General features: G+C 39.6%; 1 protein-coding gene across 3 annotated transcripts in view; it reads right to left on the reverse strand.

Moving 5' to 3' along the window:
* Positions 1-2650: 2650 nt before the first annotated feature.
* Slc39a8 (solute carrier family 39 member 8) overlaps positions 2651-26932 on the reverse strand; it is a 65852-nt gene continuing 41570 nt past the window's right edge. For all 3 annotated transcript variants that reach the window (XM_021157677.3, XM_029475491.2, XM_021157674.3), the window contains exons 7-9: positions 6434-6641; positions 6086-6270; positions 2651-4207 (exon numbers count right to left, since the gene is read on the reverse strand). In XM_021157677.3, coding sequence (XP_021013336.1) covers positions 4058-4207; positions 6086-6270; positions 6434-6641 — 543 coding nt within the window. In that variant the 3' untranslated portion in view covers positions 2651-4057. The remainder of the gene's footprint in view (positions 4208-6085; positions 6271-6433; positions 6642-26932) is intronic.

Raw genomic sequence — 26932 nt, forward strand, 5'->3', positions numbered from 1 at the left:
TCCAACTGAATGCAGAATTGCCTAGTTTCTCCTTTTGACTGGTATATACATGTAACTCATTCTGATCAGTGGATAGAAGTGGATATGGTTGGCTCTTACTTCTAAAATATTGTTCAGAATGGAGTGACTAAAGATACAAGTGTGAACTTTTGCCTTCCTATCCAGTCCTCCTTCCTGCTATGTGGAGTTAAGAGTTCAAAGCCAGATCTCCAGGAGCCATCTTAAGATATGAAGCATCTTAGAAGTGAGAGCCACAGTCTATCTGAGACTTTCATTTGTCAGCATAGTAGACAAACAGTAATAGACTCGGTTCCTAGAGCTATTGGGCCCCATGGGCCCCATGTTGCAGCTCACGGCTCTTCTAACAAACTAATAGAAGACCTCTTAGTTCTTATACATCAAACCCTCAACATGGAGATTCGACCATTTTCTTACAACATCTAAGAGCCACCTTCATAATATCCTGTTCTTCTCACCCGCAGATGCCATTAGAAACTATTAAAATGTGGTGGGAGGGAATAATGCCTTGTAATTAACAGAATGATATTTGGAGTTTCCAGTTTATCCAGTTTCTTTCACTTTAATTTTATTAGCAGAGTCTCTGGTTCTGAAGCCACAGAGAAATTTAGAGTCTTCAACTAGGAAACCGAATGGTCATGAGAACATGCTTTGCGCATCCTTAACATGGAAAGGAAGCTGACAGAAAACCAACCACAGGAATTGCAACCAGTGGTGTAGAAAGAAAACCGAGTATCCATTAAGAATGATCTGTGGTATCGTAGCCAAGGGGATCATTTGAGAACCTCTTGTACAGCAACAGATCTTTCCTAAACACAAAAATTGTCTGGAAATCATGGTAACTTCCTGCTAAATCAAAAGGAAACCTAAAGGAAGACAATGCTGAGAAGAGTTAAGAGAAGCAGGCCATTTAAATGTAGGAAACCAGAAATACCCAATAGTGCCTAGAGTCTCGCTGAACATCTAGAAATCATTATGACCATACATAGCCTCCAGAGACATCCAACACTGAGCTCACACATTGGCTACATTCCACTGCTGCTGCGGCAAGAAACCAGGACAGAAGAGCAACTGGCAGCGAAAGAAACCTGACTTATCCTCACTAGCTCTGAGCCATGACACAGCCACATATCCCAACTTGTACAGGTAAAGGAAAGGAACTATTTTCATTAAACAGATTTAGGTTATTATTTAGGTATTAGAAGAGGGAGATACCTCTAGAGACTTTTGATGAATTATTAATGTCAGGTATCTTCAGTCAGGAAAATAACAGATACTTTATAAAAACTGCTTAAGACTGATTGAACCTGTTTACATTTTACCCATAAGTGGACTTGGGCATCTATTATCTCTTCCACATGAATTTGCAGTTCCAGCCACAATGGAAGTCACACCCTAATACCATGGCTCTATCAGCTGGCTACCCATCAGCACCTCTAGTGGAAGCTCCCCCGCTTTGTGAGCTTCAGTTTTCTAAGGTGCTCTGTGACACAGCATTACCATGGTAACAGGATCTTCTACAGTACCCAATAAGTGCCAGGAATTAGTACATATTCTTTAAAGTTTAGCAATGAGTAATATATTATACAGTATTTTTTATTTCTGGTAGCATCTCTAAAATCTAATGATTATGCTGTCATAGTAAAATGGTGGTTGTAGGTTCTCCTCCAATACCGTTACTCAGCGGCTAGCTAAGTTTGCCATAGTAGGCATGATTTCCCTCTTGCTGAGTACATATTAAGTCTAACTAGAGAGCTGCTACCAAAGTGAGCCAAACAAGCCAGGAAAAGAGAAAGTAAACAATGCCTCTCCATGTGTTTTGCTTGAGTTCCCACTTGTGTTTCAGTTCTAACTTCCCTCATGATGGTTTGTAATCTTCAAAATGAAATAAATCCTTTCTTCTTCAAAAAACTGAGATTATATGGCAAATGCTCCATAGGAAGTATGTTGGCAGGATTATGCTCACTTGAAGAAAGTTCATCAGGATAAAGTAAATGCCATCCCGACTTTCCTTCTGCCTCCAACAAGCAATTGTCTCTTGTCTTTAAGTCATCGTCACCCAAAGTCCTTCATTCTCCATGGTAAAGGGAAAGGATGGAGAGTCAGACCCACAGAAAGCGGGCCAAAGAGTCCACAGACAATCTGCATGTACACTGAGAATCACTAAACTGTCTTTTCAAAATATTCTTCCATACGTCATTTCATTAAAAATACATACAATCTGTACTTTTTAATGTTATGTATATGAGTGTACGATAGCTGTCTTCAGACACACCAGAAGAAGGCATCAGATCCCATTACAGATGAATGTGAGCCACCATGTGGTTACTGGGAATTGAACTCAGGACCTCTGGAAGAGCAGTCAGTGCTCTTAACCTCTGAGCCATCTCTCCAGCCCACAGCGTATACTTTTAAAAAGCAAGGATTGTTAAGCACCAAAACAAAAAGTTATACTAATATAGATTGTGTTTATTGAAATGAAAAGTTAGTCTTTGTAGGACTTGTTTGCTAGATATTTTTAAAATAATCAATACAACAGCAATTCTCTACTTGCCTCTCTCCTCATAACACCAGGCACATGATGTCACTCAAAATAAAGACATATTAAGAGAAAAATAACTGACACAGTACATGGTTTCAAAAGCTTTTACTGTTTGGTCAAATAATATTTTTTAATTGTCAGTCATAAAGTGAGAATACACATAAACATATATGTTAAAGTTTATCAAATCTGCACTGTTATTACATGAAAATGTGTTTGGGCGTATAGGAAAACATAATTCCTGAGATAACTTGGCTTCTATTACTAATTCTCATCACTGTCAAATCATCTCTTTTTAAGTTACTTGGGAGTGTGAATTGAAATTAGGATGTTCAATTCAGACTGATCGTCTACAACTTGCTCAAACACTCAGCGAGCTGTGTGTTTTACGAAAGGTAGAAAGAGTATGCTGAGGTTTTCCATCCAATGGTATACCATATGGGAACAAAGCACGCATGCTGCACATAAAAGAAGCCATTTCTGACTGACTGTCAATCACCCCTAATGAGCACATGCCTCCTCCACCATCAGTCTCTGACACAGTCCAGCCCAGCTGTGATTTTGCATTTATTGAAATTCCCCCTGCTAAATAATTATGCTCATCTTTTAAAAAGTAAATTGCTCACAATTACATTCAATTTCTCTCTCCCACCCAACATATTCTCCACCATGACAAAGCAATCCCAGAGCATGGCAAGACTGAGTTCTGACCAGTCTCTCATACTCCTCGGGCATTTCTGTTGGCTGGAACCACAGCATAAATCATAGCAAAGCAATTCTGGTCTTCTGCAGGGTGTGTTCAAGCTTATAACTCAGGGACCAAGCCCTAAGCCCAAGCCTTGCTGGGCTAGCAAGCCTTTCATCCTTTCCTAATTCATGTTACTTTGTATTCGCTTTCAAAACAATCCTACAGGTCGCCAACTGAGACATAAAGCTGAACAAACGCTGTGAACATCTTTCTGGGGTTCGTTAAGGCACTGGGATCAGTCCTGCGTGCACTGGAGCTGTCTGTCTTGATTTTCTTCCTCATTTGATGCACCTGCCTTTAAAAGCAGTCAAACATATTAATTGGAAGAAAACCACTCTGAAAACGCTTGAGGTTTGTTTGTTTGTTGTTTTTTTTTTTACCCAAGCAAGTTCTTACATGACCCAGATTGTGTTTTTCTCTGGATCTGTATGTCTGCTTGTGAGTGTTTGCTTCATGATAATTTTCTAATATGCATAAAATATTGAAAACCAGGTATTTACCAAAGGCCCCATATACCAGTCTTTTCAGACTGAAACCGAAAACCTTTTAAGGAAAATTTTTAACAACAAATTTCACCTATTCTACATATCTGAAACCAGTCATTAGATTCCTTAGCCTTTAGTTGAAAATAAAAAAAAAATCTCTTTTAACTAAATAGGATATACTTTTAAAAAACAAAAATCCCTATGGAGATGTTTCTGTGTTGTTATTAAATGCCTTCCCGCGTTGACGTTATACTCCACTTCCGGCTACTGCAATTCGATGTCTCCTGCGTACAAAGTGATGAGCAGGATGGCAGTGAATCCGGTTAACATCCCTGCATTCTGGATCATGAAGAAGGTGAAATCCGTTTGTCTTCCAGTTACTTTTTCTCTCAGCATGTCGTTCATCTCTGGAAACTAGAAGATACATTATTAAATGGCTGTCGCCATCTTGTGGTGAATCCTGAAATGCTCCTCTGGGGTTTCTGCACAAGAGATGAGCATTTCTTTCATTTGGGACTGGATCGTACCAATGTTTTGCTTCAGGTATTGAGGAATCCTAGTATTCTGCGGCATCCACGGTAAAACTATCGAAAGGTCGCACAGCCAGATAGAATGTACCTGGCTTGATGCATTCTCTCCTCAACTGTCTTCCCATATACAGCTGTCTATACCTCAAATTTTAAGGAATTCAACCCTGTAGGTTTCACCCTCAGGCACGAATTTCTGTTTACTTCCGTTAGCCCTTACTATACTATACTATATTCTGCTTCATCCCCATTAGATATGCTATTGTTCCTCTTATCTCATAGTATTTTTAAGTATGCCATGTTTTACTTTGTTGTTTCTTGCTTAGCCCAGGCTGCCCTACAGCTCACTATGTAACTAATGACAATCTTGGACTTATAATCACCCTGCCTTGTGCCACCACAGAGTTGATGAAGTGTTGAGGTTTTTCCTGTTAGGTGGTGACATTTTTGTTTGCTTAAATTCTGACTTTGCTCCTCAGGAGAGAAACACGTATGGAAGCCGCTTCCCCGCCCATCTCATAATTTTCCGGGCTGACTGGAGGGGAAAAAAACATTTGTATAGCTGACTGAACCTGTTCTTTGAAGTAGCTTTCTTTGCTGTTCTGGTTTCTCCATTGTGCTTGCTCTTTCCACCCAGAACGACAAGATTTTTAATAAATTGTGTATTGGTCCAGTGTTGAAGATTATAATACTCTCATTATAATGAAACATAAAATCCTAGGTGTTTTTAGTAAATAAATAAATAAATGAATACATTCATTCTCAGCCACAGCATCCACTGCAAAGGTTACACAAGGGGACATGTGTGTCCTGGTTTAGAAACACAATTTGTATGATGTGTTACAAATGCTGTGGTACCCTGGATGCAGCCATGCCAGGGATCTCCAGACTCCAGAGGCAGGTCAGAGAACTGGCGTGAAGTTCTTACTGGGAAAAAGTTGGTGACATCTCTAACATGAGGAAACTACTATGTCACATCGGTAATTCTGTGCAGAAAAATGTAAGTACTGTGAGGGTCTAAGAGCTAAATCCTGCCTTTTTTAAGGGTCTTTGATGAACAGCAAACTGGGCCAGACACTTACAGTTTGAAGCTTGTAATCCAAAGGAAAGATGTTGTTATTAAATTATATGTAATACATTAATTTCTAAATATAACCCAAATATTCTTTTTTATACTCCGACACTTCATTTTCTAGAAATCTGTCCAAGGTATGCTTGAAAACACACAGGGAATTTTCTCTACACACACACACACACACACACTAAACCTACAGACATAAATAATACTGACTCAAATATATATTTATTGTCCAATATTTCTACTTAATTTAGTGTAATATTTTTAGCTTAACTTCAAAATTTTTCACTGTGAATCACTTTGAATAAAAAAAGTATTTAGTCTACCAAGTTATTTATTCTTCTAAATGTGACATCCTTATGCAACTGATGGGTCAGGCCTACTATAAGAGAAGATAGGTTTAATTCATCACACATTAAAAGGAGTCCTTAGAAAATAGCCCCCACTAGTAAACGTGCTTACTTCATCCATAAGATCAGTCATCAAAGAATCAACGACAGCCATTCCAAGCTACTGTTAGCACAGGTTACTCACAAAGTGAGCGACGCTGGGCTAGGAAAGGGCTGGATCACCAGCCTTGAAGACCTTGAAGCCAGTGGGAGGCCGAAGGCTGCCCTTCAGCTCGTAACCCAGGCGCTCATTTGTAAAAATCAAAGTAACACAAAATAAAATACTTGAATCTCTTACCATATCTGCCAGAGAAATGTAGAGGAACATGCCTCCAGCGAGTGCAAATATAATATTGGGAGCAAAATTGTTGCCCACCAAAATGCCGAAAGCTAGTCCCACGTAGCAGGAACATGCGGAGAGGAAGTTGAACAGCAAGGCTTGCCGGGTGCTCATTCCTGCATTGAGCAAGATCACAAAGTCCCCTGGAAGAAGAGAATATCAAGTGAGTTATGCCTCCTTCTGTTTTGGAATAATAATAATAATAATAATAAACTTCCAACAACAGATCATTCATCTCCGTGTATGATTAGGGTCTTCCCAGTCTAACATTCGATCGCCCCTTGCCCTGTGCCCTGAGGTGCTCACCTAACTCATGAGGAAACTCCTCACACAGGATCGCTATGGACGTACTGAGCCCCTGAAGAAGAGACAAAGTACAAGATGCCCCGATCGCCAAGCCATCGATGAAATTGTGGAGGGCATCACAGAGCGTGATCATCCAGGCGATTGTTCCTATTTCTGACAGTTTGGGCCCCTTCAGACAGCTGCATGAGCTCGGCTCTGCTTTTCCATCCTGTAAAAACAGCATGAAAAAAAAAAAAAAAAAAAAAAACCATGATATCCAATATTGCTTGAAAATTCAAGAAATCCAGAGAACAAAGAGATAGGTTATGTCCCAGGGGAGACAAATTGTTCCAACTAAAAGTCACTGGTAGTGTATGAGAAACCCTAACAATATAGCACAGAGGGAAGAATGCTTATAACAGGGACAGGTGAAATGAATCACTTGACACACCTTGAATGAGCCACATAGCAGACATTTTTTTTAATTAGGTATTTTCTTCATTTACATTTCAAATGCTATCCCAAAAGTCCCCCATATCCTACCCCACCCCCAATTTCCCTACCCACCCACTCCCACTTCTTGGCCCTGGTGTTCCCCTGTACTGAGGCATATAAAGTTTGCAAGACCAAGGGGCTTCTCTTCCCAATGATGGCCGACTAGGCCATCTTCCATAGCAGACATTTTAAATTGGTGGCCTTTTAAATCAATCCTTTGACTTGCATGAACAAATCCTTACAACTGCCTTCCTAAGACGTAACAGATATTAACCTAGGAGTTTGATATATTTGCACATCTAAAAGTTATTCAAAGACTAAAATGAAAGTCATATTCGTATTACCATTTAAATACGGCATCAATTATTCAAGCACAATGACATCAGGAAACGTTCATTCCACTTCCCATGTCACTGTGTGACCATTAGCAGATTAATCTGTCCGTTTCTGAAGGGACTATACAATGACCCATTTGTTCCTCAGCAACTCGCCAAGTTGACTGCATTCTGGTTACTGTTCCAGGTGCTCTAGATCTCTGTGAGTCTTAAATATTCTATGAAGTGTGATGGGCACAGGCTTGCCTTAACACCAACATTTACTTCATTTTATTTTATTTTATTTTATTTTATTTTTATTCTTTATTTTTTGGTTTGTTGTTGTTGTTGTTGTTTTGGGGGGGGGTTGTTTGTTAGTTTGTTTGTTTTTTGAGACAGGGTTTCTCTGTATAGCCCTGGCTGTCTTGGAACTCACTTTGTATACCAGGCTGGCCTCGAACTCAGAAAACTGCCTGCCTCTGCCTCCCAAGTGCTGGGACTAAAGGTGTGCGCCACCACACCCGGCTACTTCATTTTAAAATAACAATAAAGATAGAAAAATCTCCCAGCACGATTTTCAAGTGAGAATTTTTTGTGAGAATTTCGAGTTCCATAAAATCAACAGTTTTTAAAGACCCTCATCATAAACACCTGCTAAAGCACTTTGCAGAAGAAGGTAGTACAATGTAAACTTGACTGTGAATAAAAGCAGTTTGCCCCTAACTAGAGAACATTTTGTTCCCAATTCTTCTCCCCATCTCTATCTAAGTGTCCAGTCAGAGTATTTGTTGAGCAGCTGCAATTTCTCAAATACTATGAAGACTGCAATGGGAAAGTCAAGTCTCTATCTTTGAGAGGCATATCTGCATTAGAGAAATGAAGAAGAGATTTTACAGGCTGAGTTGTTTAAAGCTGTGCAATATATAGCCAACAGAGAAGGGCTTCTTTCAGAGTGTCTGTCTGAGAGCATTAGCATTTACTCTAACGTTGTTTCGTTGCTAAAGACACTGTGGCATCCTTCGTTCACAACTGAGTATAGGTCTCAGAACACATCCTTTAACTGTCTACATGGTGGAAATCTGAGTCTTTAGAGGAATGTTTCTCATTTAAAAACGTAGTCAAAAAAATCATCCAGAACAAATAGTCTTTTACTCTACAACAGTGTTTCTCTTCCTAATGATGCAGCCCTTTAATATACAGTTCCTCTTGACAGTGTCCTTTGCCTTACAGAAGCTTTGCAATTTTATAAGATCCCATTTGTCAATTCTTGATCTTAGAGCATAAACCATTGCTGTTCTGTTCAGGAACTTTTCCCCTGTGCCCATATCCTCAAGGCTCTTCCCTCACTTTCTTTTCTATTAGTTTCAGTGTATCTGGTTTTATGTTGAGGTCCTTGGTCCACTTAGACTTGAGCTTTGTAGATGGAGATAAGCATGGATCAATTTGCATTCTTCTACATGATAACTGCCAGTTGAACCAGCACCATTTGTTGACAATGCTGTCTTTTTCCCAATAGTTTTAGCTCCTTTGTCAAAGAGCAACTGACCATAGGTATGTGGGTTCATTTCTGGGTCTTCAATTCTATTCCATTGGTCTACCTGCCTTTCACTGTACCAATACCTTGCAGGTTTTTTTTTTTTAATCACAATTGCTCTGTAGTACAGCTTGAGGTCAAGGATGGTGATTCCACCAGAAGTTCTTTTATTGTTGAGAATACTTTTCACTATCCTAGGGTTTTTGTTATTCCAGATGAATTTGCAAATTGCTCTTTCTAACTCTATGAAAAATTGAGTTGGAATTTTGATGGGGATTACATTGAATCTATAGATAGCTTTCAGCAAGATGGCCACTTTTACTATAATTCCTGCCAATCCATGAGCACAGAAGATCTTTCCATCTTCTGAGATCTTCTTGGATTTCTTTCTTCAGAGACTTGAAGTTCTTGTCATATAGATCTTTCACTTGCTTAGTTAGAGTCATACCAAGGTGTTTAATAATATTTGTGACGATTGTGAAGGGTGTCGTTTCCCTAATTTCTTTCTCGGCCTTTTTATCCTTTGAGTAGAAGAAGGCCACTGATTTGTTTGAATTAATTTTATATCCAGCTACTTTGCTGAAGTTGGTTATCAAGTTTAGAAGTTCTCTAGTAGAATTTTTGGTGTCACTTAAGTATACTATCATGTCACCTGCAAATAATGATATTTTGACTTCTTCTTTTCCAATTTGTATCCCTTTCACCTCCTTTTATTGTCTAATTGCTATGTTTAGGACTACGAGTACTATATTGAATAGGTAAGGGGAGAGAGGGCAGCCTTGTCTAGTCCCTGATTTTAATGGAATTGCTTCAGGTTTCTCTCCATTTAGTTTGATGTTGGCTACTGGTTTGCTGTATATTGCTTTTACTATGTTTAGGTATGGTCCTTGAATTCCTGATCTTTCCAAGACTTTTATATCATGAAGGGTGTTGGATTATAAGGGCAACCAACAGATAGGGAAAAGATCTTTACCAACCCTACATCCAATAGAGAGCTAATATCCAATATACAAAGAACACAAGAAGTTAGACTCCAGAGGACCAAATAGCCCTATTAAAAATGGGATACAGAGCTAAAGAAAGGATTCTCAATTAAGGAATACCAAATGGCTGAGAAGCACCTAAAGAAATATTCAACATCCTTAGTCATCAGAAAAATGCAAATCAAAACAACCCTGAGATTCCACCTCACACCAGTCAGAAGGGCTAAGATCAAAAGCTCAGGTGATAGCAGATGCTGGCAAGTGTCAGGAAGCAGTGACTGCTCACCCGAAACAAAGGGCGCCATTGGGAAAGCCACAGAGAAAGTGAGCTGGGTGTGGTAAACACTTAATAGGACAGAGTTGAATTCCAGCAATTGCTTCACTTCCCCACTTAGCTTACCTCACCACTCTTATGCTTATGATTTCCTTATTTCTTGTGATGATTTAGGGAAAAATATGCAAGATCAAGCCTCAAAAACCTACATGCAAGGTGAATCTGCAAACACCGTTGATTCTACAAAACAAATGGCATTGATATATCCAGCATGATCCTCTAGCCTGCAAGCACAGACCTCACTGGCTTTGTTTATTACACTTCCTTTGAGCTCTGTGTGCTCAGGTCTCAAATTATACCATTGAGAAAGTTAGGGGCCATACATTTTTAATCGCTTTGGAACAAACCAAAGTCACCCAGGAGGCAAACAATTGCCGTTCTTTCATAATTCACCCAGAATAAATCACTAAGGAGAGACCACTGAAAAAGCTAACCACACTAGTGGATTTTCCTCTCCTGATCTTCATTTTTAAACTTTTGCTTAGTGCTTCAGTTGCAAACCTGCTGCTATCACTTGCTTGCTTGGTTCCTTGTCTGCTTTTATTCTTCAAGATGACTTTGCAATCCTCAGCCATGATAAGGCTAAGGCCTAGTTTTATAAGACTGTGAGCCCAGAATCTACAACTGCGTTCAGGGTGGGGGTGGGGGTGCTGAGCAGATTGACACTCTGAGCTTCAGCAAGACTCTTCCCCCCCCCACAAATCTTTTATTTAATTTTTTTAATTGAAAACAGATTCTTCTTTCAAATAATACATCCTAGCCAGAGTCTCCCTTCCCTCTACTCCTCCTAGTCAAGCTCTAGCTCCCCTCCCTCCCAAGGTAACCCGCCCCCTTTTCCTTAAGAAAGGAGCAGACATCCAAGAGACAACCACCAAAGCATAACTAAACAAGATACAATAAGACAAGGCAAAAGCCTTCATATCAAGATTGGTCAAGGCAACCTAGTAGGAGAAAAAGAGTCCCAAGACAGAGACATACCTGTTCCAACTTTTAGGAGTCACCCCCAAAATACTAAGCTACACAACTGTAACATGTGCAGAGGACCCTGCAGGCCCCGTGCTTGTAGCTTCAGTCTCTGTGAGCCCCTATGAGCCCTGCTTAGCTAAGTCAGTGGGCTATGTTCTCCTGGTGTCCTTGACCCCTCCGCTTAATGCCTGTTGTTTGATTGATGATGCAAATGAAATCAGGCAAAATGTAGAGTGGTCTGAATGCAGGTAGGAAGAATATCACTCCCTGAAATTATGAATGCAGATGGGAGACTAAGGAGACACCACTGGACACAAGTTGAAGAGGAGGAAGAAGTTAATCCCAGCACTCGGCAGGCAGAGGCAGGTGGATTTCTGAGTTCGAGGCCAGCCTGGTCTACAAAGTGAGTTCCAGGACAGCCTGGAACACAGAGAAACCCTGTCTCAAAAAAAAAAAAAAAAAAATGCACATATCAGGTGGTTCCCTAGGAGAACAGCTTCAGTAATGCACATGAAGTTGAAGAGGGAGAAGACGCATGGAGGGGCAAGGAGGGAGGGAGAAGACAAGTGTGGAGGAATGTGAGGAAGAAAGAGGGGGATAAGGAGGAGGAAGACAGGAGGTGACAGATAAAAGAGGAAGGGACGAGACTAAAAGGGTAGCAGGAAGTGAGAAGGAGATGAGAAGAGGACAAAGAGGTCATGGCTGTCTTCCAGATGAATACCGATCACATAAAAATGGCTCTCCCCTCCATAAAAGACTTGGGAAATTCCTATTTTTTCCACATGTAAACATGTCCAAAACACAATGTGAGAATAAAAATAATAAAACTGTGTTTTATAGAAAGGTGGATACCTTTCTATAAAGTCCTTAATAGACTAAGAACAAATACATTTGAAAATATATATATATATATATACACATACATACATACATACATACACACATACATACATATAAATTCTCATTATAGTGCTCTTTGGGAGAAAATGCTGTGGATGCCATTTGTAAAAACATCTTTATATTTTCTAGATAATCTATACATTTTTATTTTATATATATATACATATATATGTGTGTATATATATATATATATATATATATATATATATATATTAATATGGTGAAAAAGAAAAGAGTGGAGCCATGGTTGGGGGTAGAGACATGGAGGGGGAGAATACCAAACGGGAAGTGTAGATCCTTGAAGACTTGGAAGACCCTACTGCTAACTAGAAGAGTTCTGGTAGCAGGCTGCCTGCAAGGCTTGTTGTGCATGAAGGAAAGAGCGACTGTCCCGCTAGAGCAACCCTAGTTTGATTTATGTTTCCAGTAAGCACACAGGACATGAGCCAGGATCTGCAAGCAGGTTTCTATGGTTTATTGGTGAGAAGACAAAGACAAGCAATCATTCTAGAGAAAGGTTAAATTTTGTATTCCTGTGCTGCATGAAGTCAAAAAGGAACTTAACAACCTACAGAAAATTACATTGGTAACAAAAAGGCCTAGATGTCAAGAAATGAAAACTATGTAAATAAAGGTAAAAAAAATACATGTGTCCGTGAATGAGAATTAATATAACATAAGTAACAAACTGGAGTTGAAAGACATCAACTTTAAACAAAGGGTGGCTTAAGAAAAGCAGTTTGAGCCAGGTGTTGTTGTGCACACCTCTAATCCCTATAAGCAGGAGGCAGAGGCAGGCACATCTCTGTGAGTTCAAGGCCAGCCTAGTCTACATAAAGAGTTCCAGGCAAGCTAGGGTGACATAGTGAGGCCCTGTCTCTAAAAGTTAAAAAAAGAAAACAGACGCCGGGCGTGGTGGCGCACGCCTTTAATCCCAGCACTCGGGAGGCAGAGGCAGGCGGATTTCTGAGTTCGAGGCCAGCCTGGTCTACAAAGTGAGCTCCAGGACAGCCAGAGCTATAAAGAGAAACCCTGTCTCGAAAAACCAAAAAAAGAAAAAAAAAAAAAAAGAAAAAGAAAACAGAAAAACAAAACAAACCAAAAACAAAAAATAGGAAGGACATAAGCCAGTACTGTAGGAGAATGATTTGACCCTCTAATTCGTTCTTCTTCCCAAGGTGTCCTGGGAATGCATTTCCTTTCTCTGCATGGATCATCTGCCTGTTTACTTAGCCTCTTGAAGACAGGTGACCAAGTCACCTTGTAAGAGCTGCCAAGGACCTCACAACTCCAGCTCTGGTAAAGGTCTGATCTCATAAGTTAACAGGAACCAGAAAGTTACAGACACTGGGAGGGAAAGTGAAAAGAAATGTTGTCCTATACATCCACAGTACTTCACAATTTATATATAAAGCAGATCTGCTGCTAGCATCTGCATCTTCCCCTGGTCACTACAACACCCTCAAGACTGAAACCAGACACATTCCAGTATTTTCATTTTGGAGACACAGAGAATGACCATCTGAGATTAGAAGCAAGATGCTCAAAAAATCACACAGTAGTTATTGGGTAGGACTATTTAATAATTCGTTGAGTACAGTATCTGTTCCACAGCAGGAACTGTGTTAAGTGAGGTTGTAAATATAAATAAAAGAACCCTCATTTCATTGCAATTCATAGCCCAGAAAGGAGCATTCAGAATTAACACTCCAAGCATGTGATAAATAGCTTAGAAATGACTCAACTCCTCTTCTGCCTCCTCCTCCTCTCTCTGAATATGACTCCTGAAATGTTTGGGGTTTTTGGTTTTGGTTGGGGTTTTGTTTGTTTATTTGTTTTTTGGTTTGTTTTGTATTTCCACTTGAGACTTGCCACTGGGGAATCCCTACAGAAAGGAAAACAGGAGATGTCAAGTTTTTATTCTTCCCGTTTCTTTGTGTACTCTGCCCACCTCAAGCTGTCTGTATCCCTCAAATGAAGACCACAGTTTCTCTCATGACAACTCTCCTTTCGGGCTCCAGCAGGCCTCTTTGATGTTTATTAACTTCATTGTGCCACTATTTCCTACTGGAAATCATTGTAGCTGGAAATACCATAGGAAATCAGATCCCCCCAAAAGGAAATGTTAATTTGCTTTTTTTCATAAGATTCAAAGTTGAAAGGAAATAGGAGAGCTACAGATCAGGTATATTACATTTCCAAGGGAAGAAAAGAATACAGTCTCTGCCAAGTTCAGGTTCTGGTACATCCTGACTCTTGGTCCTGATGACCTTTCAGAACCAGTAAAATTGGAAGAGACGGTAGCATTCAGAGATGCTACAAAAGACCTTCTGGCAAACTGTGGTCTATCAATCATACACAGACTTCTAGGATTTTAGAGTAAAACAATATCCTCTTTAGCATTAGATGTTGGTTGGTGGGTCCTTACAGAAACTCATCTCTGGCCATAGAAAACCCAGTAGATGCAGGATCATGTGTAACTGGCTATAATCTGATCCAACAAAGTTTAAAATTTGATATTCACAACTTTGTTCCATTTTTAAACTGTGCACCTATAGAAGAGGTCCACTCAGGTCTTGAAGATGCATGCATGTGAGTTATAGTCACAGATGATTCCGTCTTATGACATTTCACCCTAATTAGCTCTTTCCCCTCAAAATAAAGCTTCAAAAGGAGCTCCCACCAGCCAGCTCACTGTGTCAGATCTGTGAGTGTGTCAGCACCAGCCAGTCTTGCAAGTTTGACCTGAGACACAATGATAAAGGGAAATCCTCCAAGTTAGAAGGAATTTGGATGCAATGTCTGATTCTCTACTCCCTACAAAGGAGTGGGTCTGAGGTCTCATACTACATAAACCCGGGTAGAACTTTTCAAAGACAAAACTGGAAAATTGGTAGTGAAGATGTCTGTAATGAAGTGTTAAGGGTGGGGCTCTTAGTAAACCCATGGTACAAGGCTAATTCTCTTTGCCTAAATCTCATAAAGGAGAACACAGAGGACAGCCTTCACAATAAAGTGAACAAAATCTGATTACAATTGTCACTCTGTGTCTTTCATAGCCATCTTGATATTTGCTTAATGAGTCCACATAGAAAAAAAAATGCCAGAAGAGTAGGGAAAGAGGTTATTAATGGCTTCAACACCCTCTTCCTCTACAGAGGAGATCTGGCTTTCCAGAGTTCAAGAAAGGCCCAACCTGTGGAAAGCCAAAATGGCTTGAAGTTCCCCTGCCCAAGAACAACATGGCCCAGCTAGCTGTGTATGGCTAGGACATACCCTAGCCCCCTCTCATTGTGAGGGGTACTCACTCATTAGACTCACAAAGATAGACTTGTTTGATACATGCCTTCTTGGCAGCCAATACTTGTGCAAGTAGTATCTTTTAGAGGTTTATGTAGTGCACCAAGATCATCTGTAAAAATGGCCTCCATACTGGTTTCCAGCAAAAGAAGGAACACAATCAATTCATTCATACAATGTGTAGTTTGGGTCACTTAGTCCCCATGGAAGCATCCAGATGGAACCGTGGTGAAAAGTTCAGTTAGAATGCAAGCCAAGGGACCAGCACAGTTACCATGCTGTCCATAGAGTATGGACCAATGCCTCATGTCAGCAGATTCATTCATACATAGATAGAAAGATAGATAGATAGATAGATAGATAGATAGATAGATAGATAGATAGATAGATAGAGATATATACATGTGTGTATGTATATGTATACATATATATTGTGTAATATAGTATTATTATATAAATATATGTGTATGTACATATATATATATGTATGTATGTGTATATATGTGTGTGTATATATATACATACATACATATATATATATATTTAACTCTATCACAGAGAATTCACAGCTTCAGGAATGGTTGTAGTATGCTACAAAGTCCAGTTATCCTAAGTTAAGAGCCCTCCCCCCATGGGGTTCACATGACTAAATTTTGGGGTCACAAAAAATTGGCAAGAGTGAATGATTTTTGTACAACCTATTACTCAAAATCAGATGAGAAATGAATCATAGGTGTTTTTACAGTGTTCCCCTGCTTTGATCACATGACAGCCTTGATTCTGAACTCTTGTGTTCTCAGCACCGCTCATGCGGTCATACTATGACCAATGAACAATATTTCTGCTTTTATAGAAACATTAATAGTTTAATTATGGAAAACAAAGACATTTAATATTTTTTCTACTGTCACTCCTCAGTATATTTTGGTTTGTGTTATATTCAAGTGTTTGATTTGTAAATTGCTATTTGAATTGCTGATTGCAGTTTTCACAATAAATCATTTCGTGAATTTTGATTTGGGATTAGCAAAAACAACCCCCAAAAATCTGAATTAGCATTAAATGTGTTCCTGACATTTTTTACAAAAGTGTTTATATTAAGTAATGTATTTGGCATTTGCAATCATAAAATCAAAATAATTAATCAACTCTAATAAATGTTGAAGATGATCTTTGCCCTACAGCATCAAACACTCAGCTAAGATTGGATACTTAATGCAAAAATAAGCAAGCACATCCATCTCATTTACAAGCACACTTGCTTTTGTCTTTAATGAGTGGTGAAATTATACCTGTCCAAAAGATGTCTGAAAATATTTTTATGAATTATTATCAGTAAATGCTTTGTTTGCATGCTTATTTTATGCACCTATATTTCTAGAATCACATAAAAAAAATTCCCATTGAAAAAGAGTCACAGAAAACAGCCCTGGTAATAAGATGCACACCTTCAACTCTGGCTATAGGTGAGAGCAGCCAGTTTTAAATTAAAATTCAAAGAATTCTTACTACCCATTGAACTTGGTGATTTTGAAAGGCTTACTGCTTAAGGGACTGATGATTCCATCAGGAAACATCATTTTCTACTTTCCTACTGGGTGGAAGCCAGCAGGTAGATGAAGTCACTACACTAGTTCCAGGGAGAATTAATATCCTGATACAGAATGAGACAGAAGTCATTCTTAGAACCCAGGGAATTCGGAGAGACTGCTCTCAATACTCCCTTCCCAGAAGTCTTTGCTCACGGGAAAACATCCCAATAAAAACAAGACCACCAAGGGTTTAGTTCGTAAAGAAATGAAGGTTTGGGATGCCAGATCTGAAAATGGTCCCTGCCAGGTGAGGTGATGGCAGACACCGTGGTAAACATGGATTTACACTGGAAATGGGAAGCTATAGCTATCATCCTAGAGTGATACCCAACTAGGAGAGTGATGGGCAATTAAAATTAGCGCTTCTCACTTGCCTCTTTTCCACTCCCTCCTTCCCCACCCTGTATGAAGAACACTGGTGGTCGTCAGCAGACCAGTTGAAGGCTACAATGATCTTCATATGACGTCATACAGAGAGATAGTGAGAGTTGGAGGTGTTCTGTCCATCAGTTGTACTGTTCACCACATGAAGAATAAGAATAGAAGCTCACAGAAGGAAAGAAGGTAGAAACTCACATGTTTCATTCATTTACCCAATTCAGATACTCTGCATGCCTGTCTTACCTCAGCCCTGTGCCTCATGACACCTGTACGGTTGTCATGCCTCGAGCTTCCACTTGGCTCTGTATAAGGAGTTCTCACATACAATCAGAGGGAAAGGTGAGACAAGGTGAGAATGCTTTTCCTCTGGCTCGCTCCTTGAGAAGCAATATGGCTTAGCTATGTATGTCCCTAATTAACAATCACTGCTTCACTTACAGTGGACTCTTGAGACTAGAGCCTCCCACCTCCAGTACCTTCCTACTTCTCTGGCTCAGTCTCCTGCTCCTGTGCCTCCCTGTGCAGACCACTTCCTCCATCCCCAAGTTCTGTGAATTGTCTCTGTCCCTTCTGTTTATTTTTTATCTTCATCTAAATGCTTCGTCTCTTTCTGGAGTGGGAGGTCTAACTCCATGCCCAACAAATATAGCGCTCATAAATAGCATATGCACCATGACACGTATTTTAGTGAAAAAATAAAACCATGGTAAATAGGCACCAAAGATTATAAAGTATTAAAGGCATTCTAAAATGTGTAATATTCAAACATTTTGTTGTTATGGCTAGGGTTTCTAGTGATTTCAATGTTTGTATTTTACAGCTAAGGGGTCCTTCCTCGGCTCACTGTCACCAAAGTGAAATTTCACGTTAAGACAGGAGAAATTAATTCTGTTATTAACACATGCAGCCAACTAGAATTCAAATGCATTAAGTTGACAGGAAAATGTGGTTTCAGGAAAAATCTCAAAGCTACTTCTACAACTCCTTATGGTAATGAAAATAACTGTTAATGAGAAAAATAACAATTTTGAGAAATTTGAAATTGTTCTCTTTGTCTCCAGTCTTTCTGTGGAATATGAGTCAAGTTGTTTGGAGAGGGGGGGGTCTTAGTTTAAATAAGTAGAAATGATTGTCGTTCATGTTCCACTTGGAACAGTGGCATTTTACTACTACTACTTGAAAAAAAAAAACAAATTTAAGAGAAACTTTAAAGGTTTTCAAGAAATCTGCTACTATTTGCCCTTAGAATTTAATCAACATTCTTATTAAATATGTACAGTCACCGTGATAGACTACTTACAGCTCTCTGAAAGACTGCCTCTTGTTACATAAGCCAATGATGTTGATCTTCTGGTGCACTCAGGAAGCGTGGTATCACATCCTATAAACCTGTATAAGGCATTCTCCAGCCTATACAACCCTCACAGTCACTGAAGACTCTCAAAGAGACTTTCAAGAGATGCCAGAGAGACCGGGCGGTGGTGGCCCACGCCTTTAATCCCAGCACTCAGGAGGCAGAGGCAGGTGGATTTCTGAGTTCGAGGCCAGCCTGGTCTAGAGAGTGAGTTCCAGGACAGCCAGGTGCTACACAGAGAAACCCTGCCTCGGAAAAACAAACAAACAAACAAACAAACAAAAAGATACCGGAGATTAGTTACGTTTTAATATAAGCTGGGAAAAAAACAAAAAACAAAAAACAAAAAACAGGTGCTAGTATCTTGAAAAGTAGCATTTCCAAACTACAGAAACTACAGAAATACCTTCAGTGCTCAGCAGGTTTCATGGGGTATCAGGAGGAAGGAGCCTGGTCCTGCCTCCTGCCTGTTGTATGCACAGCATTTACCATGTATTACGTCAAGAACTGAACTCTACAGGATCGCACCCAGTGCAATAAAAATGATTGATTGATTGATTGATTGATTGATTGATTGGATAGACGGCCCTGGAAAAAAAGTGGAAGATCTTTCTGTTGGCAGTAGAGATTAGCCTTTTAGAGCGTGGAGCTTGGGCATAGTGGTAAGAGGTAAAGAATGATGGATGGATGAGGAGGCTGAACAAGCCATTAGAACCACAGTGGGGTGTTAGGAAACAGGCCGGCTGCCAGGGGAGGAGAAGTGAACCACACAGAGGCAGAATAAAAAGGCCTTCTCTGTGAGAGATAACCAGAAAGGAGTCTGTATTTCAATATTCAGGAAAACAGGAAATGTCTGGATTGTAAGTGGAAGGTGTAAGGGGTGGGAGCCACATGAATGGGGGCGGGGCTATAAAGATGCGCTGGACACTATGAGAAAGGAGATTTCTATAGTGAGAAATTTAAGGTGGAAGATGCAGAATCTACTCCAAGAGCACACAGCACAGAACATTGGTAAGAACAGTTCATAGGGCACTGCACTTCCTCCAATCCCAGGACCGCTGTATGGCCATTCACTCCTCATAGCAATCTTAGGCACACACTATTCCCATCTTACAAAAGAGCACGCTGAGGAATGGGGAGGTCGAGTAATGTGACCTCTAGAAATGAGACAGGATCTGAATCTGATACCAAGCGACCTAAGTCTTATCTCTAGGGAATGTGGAGCCTTATCACCCGGGCTTCATTGCTCTCCAGCAAGTATCTAGCATAATAGACACTCCATGAATAGTTGTTGGCTGGATAAACAAAAGCATACTCACAGCAAAAAAAAAAAACATTTTCTCTCAGAACACACCCACAAATTGTCACCCCATGAACCATCCACTGGAATCTTTCCAAAGAATACAACATAGAATAAACGTGCAGGAAAGTTTCCCTGTTCACCTTCTCTATGTAATACAAGACTCAGAAAGCACAAAGGCATGTGTCATATGTTTGCCCATTCCTTGTCTTCAAAACCTAGGAACCAGATTAAATGCTCTTGACAGGCAGGGACTCTTTTTGCTTATTTAAAACCCAGTATTTAGAAGTTAACCAGTGTTCAATAACTAAACAAACAAAGGGAAGATTGTTTTTGGAGACATCAAATGAGAAAGCATGATAATATCGAGTTCTGAGTCCAGCAACATATCTCAGAGACTCCCTGGGATGAAGTAGGCTTTCCCTGACAGTGGTCCTGCCTTCCTTTGTAAGACACACACTTTTGCTTTTTTTAGATTATTTGGAGAGGATCGTTAAGGTAGTAAGAGAAAAAGCATATCGCCTGTCAAATGCTTATTATTAGAAAAGCATATTCTGCCGGGCTTGGTGGCACACGCCTTTAATCCCAGCACTTGGGAGGCAGAGGCAGGCGGATTTCTGGGATCCAGGCCAGCATGATCTACAAAGTGAGTTCCAGGACAGCCAGGACTACACAGAGAAACCCTGTCTCAAAAAAAACAAAAAAAAAAAAAAAAAGCATCTCTGAATCACCTGAGATAAAGGACACTAAGTTTCTAATTGCAAAATAAATTTTAAAAAAATATTAGAAGCAAGGACTTGACCAGTATCATACAGTTTAAGAAACATAAAACACACTTTAAAAAAAAAACAGTGAAGTCAAACTATCTGACTCAGATACCTGCTCAATAAAAGGCCAACAGCCAAGGGACAGCAACCTATTTTGTTGTTGTTGTTGTTGTTGTTGTTATTGTTATTGTTGTTGCTGCTGCTGCTGCTGTTGTTGCTATTGTTGTTATTTTGTAGAGCCAGTTCATCATTTGTATTATGTTGGGGATACAGGTTTTCCTGACGTCATTTGTCTCAAGAGTCTTGAGGCTTTCTGGGTCCAGGGATTATTTTATTGCTATTTCCTGGCCTCCATCCTGGGCAATGTCATTGACTCAAGCCCAGCTGTCCTTGAATAGCTTATTATGTTCTGAGCCTACCGATACTTTATAGATACTTAAAGTAACTCTTACCTCTGTGAGAAAAATCATCGGGGGGGGGGGGGCTTTGGCATCTGCCCCACACATTCTGTTGTTCCAACTGCAAGCATAAGTGGAAGATTATAGCTTCCTTCTTGGCTGATTCTTCTAATTTCGTCATATTAATAAAAAGTAATTTGAGTACCAACATCTTGCTTAGATCATCAGTACTATGTTAGAATACAATGATAGTTTAAAGATACTTTGAAGAGTTTCCATCTAGAATTTTCTCTGCTGTCATTGGGTAGCAGGATCCACACTGTCCTTAGCTTCTCAGATCATCTTTGTGTTCCTGAATTCTGTCCTACCTAGAGACACGCCATCAGGTGTTAGATCAGTCAAAAGACCTCTCTACAGGATTTGCCAAGACTGCTCCATCTCATAATGTGTCCTCTTCAAAAAGACCCCCTCTGACCGCCCAAATCAATGTGGTCACTTGGACACCACCTCACATTTTATTTCTGTGCCCAGCATTACAATCCTATGATGCCATGCTGTATGTCCCACCAAGAGCACAAAGATTGTATGGCTGATTATCTCTTTGCAGTGGTATCTCTTGTATATAGAGCAGAGTCTGGCACATGGATGTGATCATATAATCACATGACAGTGCCGGAATAACAGAATGACGGTCTGAAGACCTGCACGTAGCTTCTGCGATGAAGCACAAAGCAAGATGTCACATAGGGGATAAAATGTTTCTGCCATGTAGCACGTTAGTCTAGAAACTCAATTTAAGGTTGAAATTATTGTTTTCACATAAGAGTCCAAGATAATGGAGTCTGGGCTAAAATTAAGACATAGAATACACAAAGTTTGAACCATTTCTGCAAACATGGCGTCTACCCCATGAGCAAATTATGATTTTATTTTCCAACTCCAATACAATTTCCAGGTTTGAGTTTTGCTTTGAAATCCAGAAAACTATGAACGATGTTTGATCTCTCATTTCAGTTTTTCCAAAGGTGTTTTATAATCTAGCAGTAAAGGATGACAAACTAGAAAGTATCAAATCACAGTCCAAAGGCTTAAGGAACGAACCCTCATAGGTAATCTTTAATTACTAGTGCTTTCTCCACTAGTAAATGTTTCCAACTTCTACCCTTCTCCACTGACGGGTTCATCATGTCAAGTTCATTAAGCTCTTTGATATTACTAAGTAAGAGATTTGATAACAAAATACAATCTTTTTTTTTAATCTTCTGACCCCTGCTGACAGAAAGAATTAAGTTCACACCCTGGTCTCTCTACTGATTAGAACTCAGAACTTACAGCGCTTCTTAATAAAGGACCACTGATAAGCATGTTGGATAAAGTCAAAGGCCAGAGACTTGGTTAACATAAATGATGAGTCATTAATAGGGTTTATCTTCTCAGAAGAATTGGAATTCTCTATCTAAAGAAACAGAAATACAGTATGATCAAAGTTACCAGCCAACCAATGATCTGATTCCAACCTGAAGGTTCATTTGTTATAAATTGACACAAAAATTGTTCTTCAAATGACTACAATTATGTTTTATTCATTATCTTTATCAGTAAAGTAATTATCACTATAATAATGATAATTTTAAAAATCTAGATATTGCTTCAGACTAAATAGACATCATTATAGACAGATGAATATCTGTAGATGTTATGCAGTTATATGTGTGTGTGCATTATGGATGTGAGAGGATGTGTATGTGTAAGACTCTACTTTGTAACATGATGTCAGACTCAAAATCATTGTTCTAGCTTGGAATACACACACACACACACACACACACACACATATATATATATATATATATATATATATATATATATATAATGAATTAATTAAAGCGCTGAACAAATTCTGCCTCCCAAGAGCCTTGTCAAGGAACATGGATGCCATTCATAGAACCACAAAGCCCTCTGGTTTAGGGAAAATTCTATCATGCAACCTACTAAGCAAATGTAAACTCACCAGGTCCTGGTTCGGTATTCCCAAGCTGCAGGATGTGGCATGTAAAGAACAGAGCACAAAATAAGTAGTTTTGAAAGCATAAATAGCAGAGGTAAAAAGGAAATCAGGAATGAAGGAAGCAGAGAGGGAGGGTGGAAGGAAGGAAGGAAGGAAGGAAGGAAGGAAGGAAGGAAGGAAGGAAGGAAGGAAGGAAAGGGAGGCAGGCAGGCAGAGAGGTAAGGGGAGGGAGGCATAGAGGGAGGGAGGGAGGGAGGGAGGCAGGGAGGAAGGGAGGGAGGCAGACAGGGAGGGAGGAAGGAAGGGAGGAAGGGAGGCAGACAGGGAGGGAGGAAGGAAGGGAGGAAGGGAGGCAGAGAGGAAGGGAGGAGGGAGTCTACTTTAGCAAGACTGACAATTACGAGATAGATGCCTTTTATAACGTAATTTTAAAAAATCAAACGAGAAAGCTGATGCTAAAGACCCTCCCTCCATCAGTGGGATGCACGCCAAGTGTTCTGTGGCTTCTGCTGATTTGCAACTGGGCTCTCTACATGGTACAAATTAGGCAACTCTTCTTGTATCCAGGATAATTTACTCAAACCTCTCACTCCTCTCCTTGTTTTCCAAATAAAAAATGTTTGGCATTAATTTTCTACTTTTTATCATCCCCATGCATAATAGAGCAACATAGCAATTCTTCATTATACTAATGGGGGAAAAATTAACTTGACATCAAGCCTAATTGAGTAAAACCTCACTAATTCTTCTAAATAGGGATAAGTCTTGCTTGATTAGTGAAAGCAATTTTGTATAGAACATGTTAGATAAATGCACTCACTGATTTCAGGACATACACTAACAAACAAGGCTGCAGCAGCAAGTAACAGTGTGGGTAGATCCCTAAGAAAACCTATACCAACTATGGGGAGGACTGTGGCTTGTCAATTACAGAAGAGACAGTTTTTAAGATTGGCATTCTTTTTAAAATCTTAAAAATTAAACTAGATTAAATTAAAACTTTAGAATCATGTATTTAAAAAAAACACCTCAAAGACAGTTTTTTATAGATATTGCCAAGATATTCTACAGCCTAGTCTATAGTCAAAAGGAACAAATTGTAATTAATTGATGAGCCCCATGACAGAGTCAAAATTAACAAGGATTCATTCGGCAGGCACACCTCCATGCACTGCCAGCTTTATTCCTGAAGATCTCCTGTAATCAGAACTTAGACAACATTTCCATTAGGAATCTGTGTGGAGCGTGGGGAGCCCAAAACTGGGAAGCAAGACCCCAGGTTGAAGCAAGATCTCGGTTGCCTTGACCACTGAGGAACCTAAGATACTCACAGACAGGATTTGGCCCCTGGATGCTCAGTACTATTGCAAAGCATAAGGACTGGCGACTGTGAAGTAGGCCTCCTCGCTCATCTAATGTGACCAGCCCTGAAGTCATACACACACAAACTACACTGACTCAATAGGTGATATTTATAATATGTGTTTATATATGCACAATAATAGTCGAAGAAAAAGAGGACATCGATTTGAGAGTGAATAAAGGTGAAATAGCAAAAGGGTTGGAGGGAAGAGACTTAGGAAGTGTTAAAGGGAAGAACTGATGAAATTATATTTTAATTTAAAATTATTTTAAGGCAAAATCCTTCAAGCGGCCCTTCCGTGCTCTCTTCTTAACTGAATCTTGACATTGTGCTTCTTATTAACCAATTCTGAGCACAGACACCCAGAGAAAATAAACTGACTTCTGTCTTGTAAATAATAGGACATTCAAATTATATGATTGTAAATAGTAAACAGAGGCAAGGGGTGCAACTCCTCCCTGTAATCCCAGCACTTCGAATGTAAAAAACAGGACGATCATGAATTCTAGTGGGAGAGACCCAGCCTCAAAATTATTGTTTTAATTTTACAATTAGTTAATAATTGATATGTGGCAGACAACATGGGGTGGGGACCAAAAATGACAGCATTGACATTATATCAATTGGAGACACATTAGGAATCCCAGATCCTTTTTTTTTCCTAAGCCAGAGCATCCAGAGAGTTCTTGCCATGACTGAAGATTTTTTTTTCCTTTGGGAAAGCTAAATCCAAGAGCCACATTCATGGCAAAGCAAACAGGGCTGAAACGAGCTCCTGCTGAAGACAGATATGTAGCCATAGTCCTTTTAGTATCCAGTATCCTTCTCCAAACGCAGATACCCAGGAATATACTTTAGCCCTCTCACCCTCCAGGCCAAAGGGAAGAAGAAAAGAGAGCAAGAGAGAGAGCAAGCGAGGTGGAAGGCAAGCTAGTAAGAGAGACACTCAAGAGGGAGAGCGATTTCAGTTCTCTGTAACACTTGTAACAGGGCAGAACGCAGGTCCCTCCATCTCTCTGACACATTCCCAGCACTTAGAAGAGTGCCAGGAACACATTAGATACTTGGGGAATACTTACTAGGTGATTTAAATCTGTGAGACTCTCAGAGAGATCCAAGGGTCTCAAAAACACTTCTTACATGCGGAATATCACTTTATATCAGCTGCTGATATAGTCCGCTCCCTGACATCACCTACACTGTGGACGAATTCCACTTCATTGTATCTTATGTTAAACATAACACGCACAGTAATTGACTTCTGTAAATGGCAGAGTAATTTTTTTTTTCTCTTACTATAAAATCGGTAGGAGATGGTTGCACACTGCAGAGGAATGAACTAGATGGTCCCTCTAGTGGCCTAGAAGTGAAACACAAGCCACGGAGGCCTAACATTCCTAAAGATAAAGAAAGATCTAGTGGTAACAGCAGCTATTTCCAAGCTGTGCGTCCTAGAGGAAGAAACGTTCCCCATACAGAGGTTGATGTGACCCCTCAGTATCAGGAAATCAACCTCAAGACTAGGGTGTGGTACATCATGTGGTAAGAACCGAGTAACTGAACGTGGGCATGCCCCATGTGTCACATGTCCTGCGGTGTTTCACATTTACTAAGTGCTAAGAAATCTCAGTGTTTGTCTAAACACCTAACCTTTAGAAAGGAAACCGTCAACACTAACATTTTACGGTGATAAGTACAGGTTTTGATGATAACATTTTTTAAATTTTCCAAAGCTATACATCTACAATGGGACACAAAATACTGTAGACTAAATTTCAATCGCCTTGCATGTCTGATTATTCAGTGATCAGCCAGAACTGATTGGATAAATTAGAAAATATCACATTCTTTAGCCACACACTTTAATTACTATATATTTCTTTCATTCTTCTTTTATTTCACAAAAAACCCAAAAATTATAATTTATAAATCTAGCTTACTGTATAATTTGTGTTCTATCAATATATCAACTTAAAGTACTTTTCTTAACTCATAATTTTAATAGTTTCTTCTTATTTTCAATTTTGAAACAAAAATTAACTCTGATGAAACTCTAACATCCAACAGTATCAATTCAATTCTTGAACTCACACTTGAATTCAAACCAATGAGTTTTAAATACTGTGCTCCATCATTTTAATGGGGTTATCTAGAATAAATTCTTTTGTGATATTTAATATCAGAAAACACTCTTTCAGTGAGACCGCTATAGCTTGCCCCACAGCACCTGTTGCCTCATGAAGTAACACCAAGCCTTCAGCTTGGTTCCTTAAATCGTTCATATTTCTATATAATCTAAAGCACATTGGAAGTGGCGTTATGCTGGCCAGTTTGCTTACACTTTTGTTCTTCTATGATTATTCCTTCAGCAGAATATTCACAAAACAACCCCCAGAAGAAATCAATGTCAATAATGTTTAGGCAGCTCATGATACCTGGGCCACAGGTAACATCCGGGGATATAGCTTCTTCCCTCCTCTTCAACAGATACGAAGTTCCTGGAAGTATGGTCTAGAACTCTAACCTTGTCC

Source organism: Mus caroli, unplaced genomic scaffold (assembly GCF_978045245.1).
Source record: "Mus caroli unplaced genomic scaffold, Mus_caroli_1 scaffold_3, whole genome shotgun sequence".
NCBI lineage: Eukaryota > Metazoa > Chordata > Mammalia > Rodentia > Muridae > Mus > Mus caroli.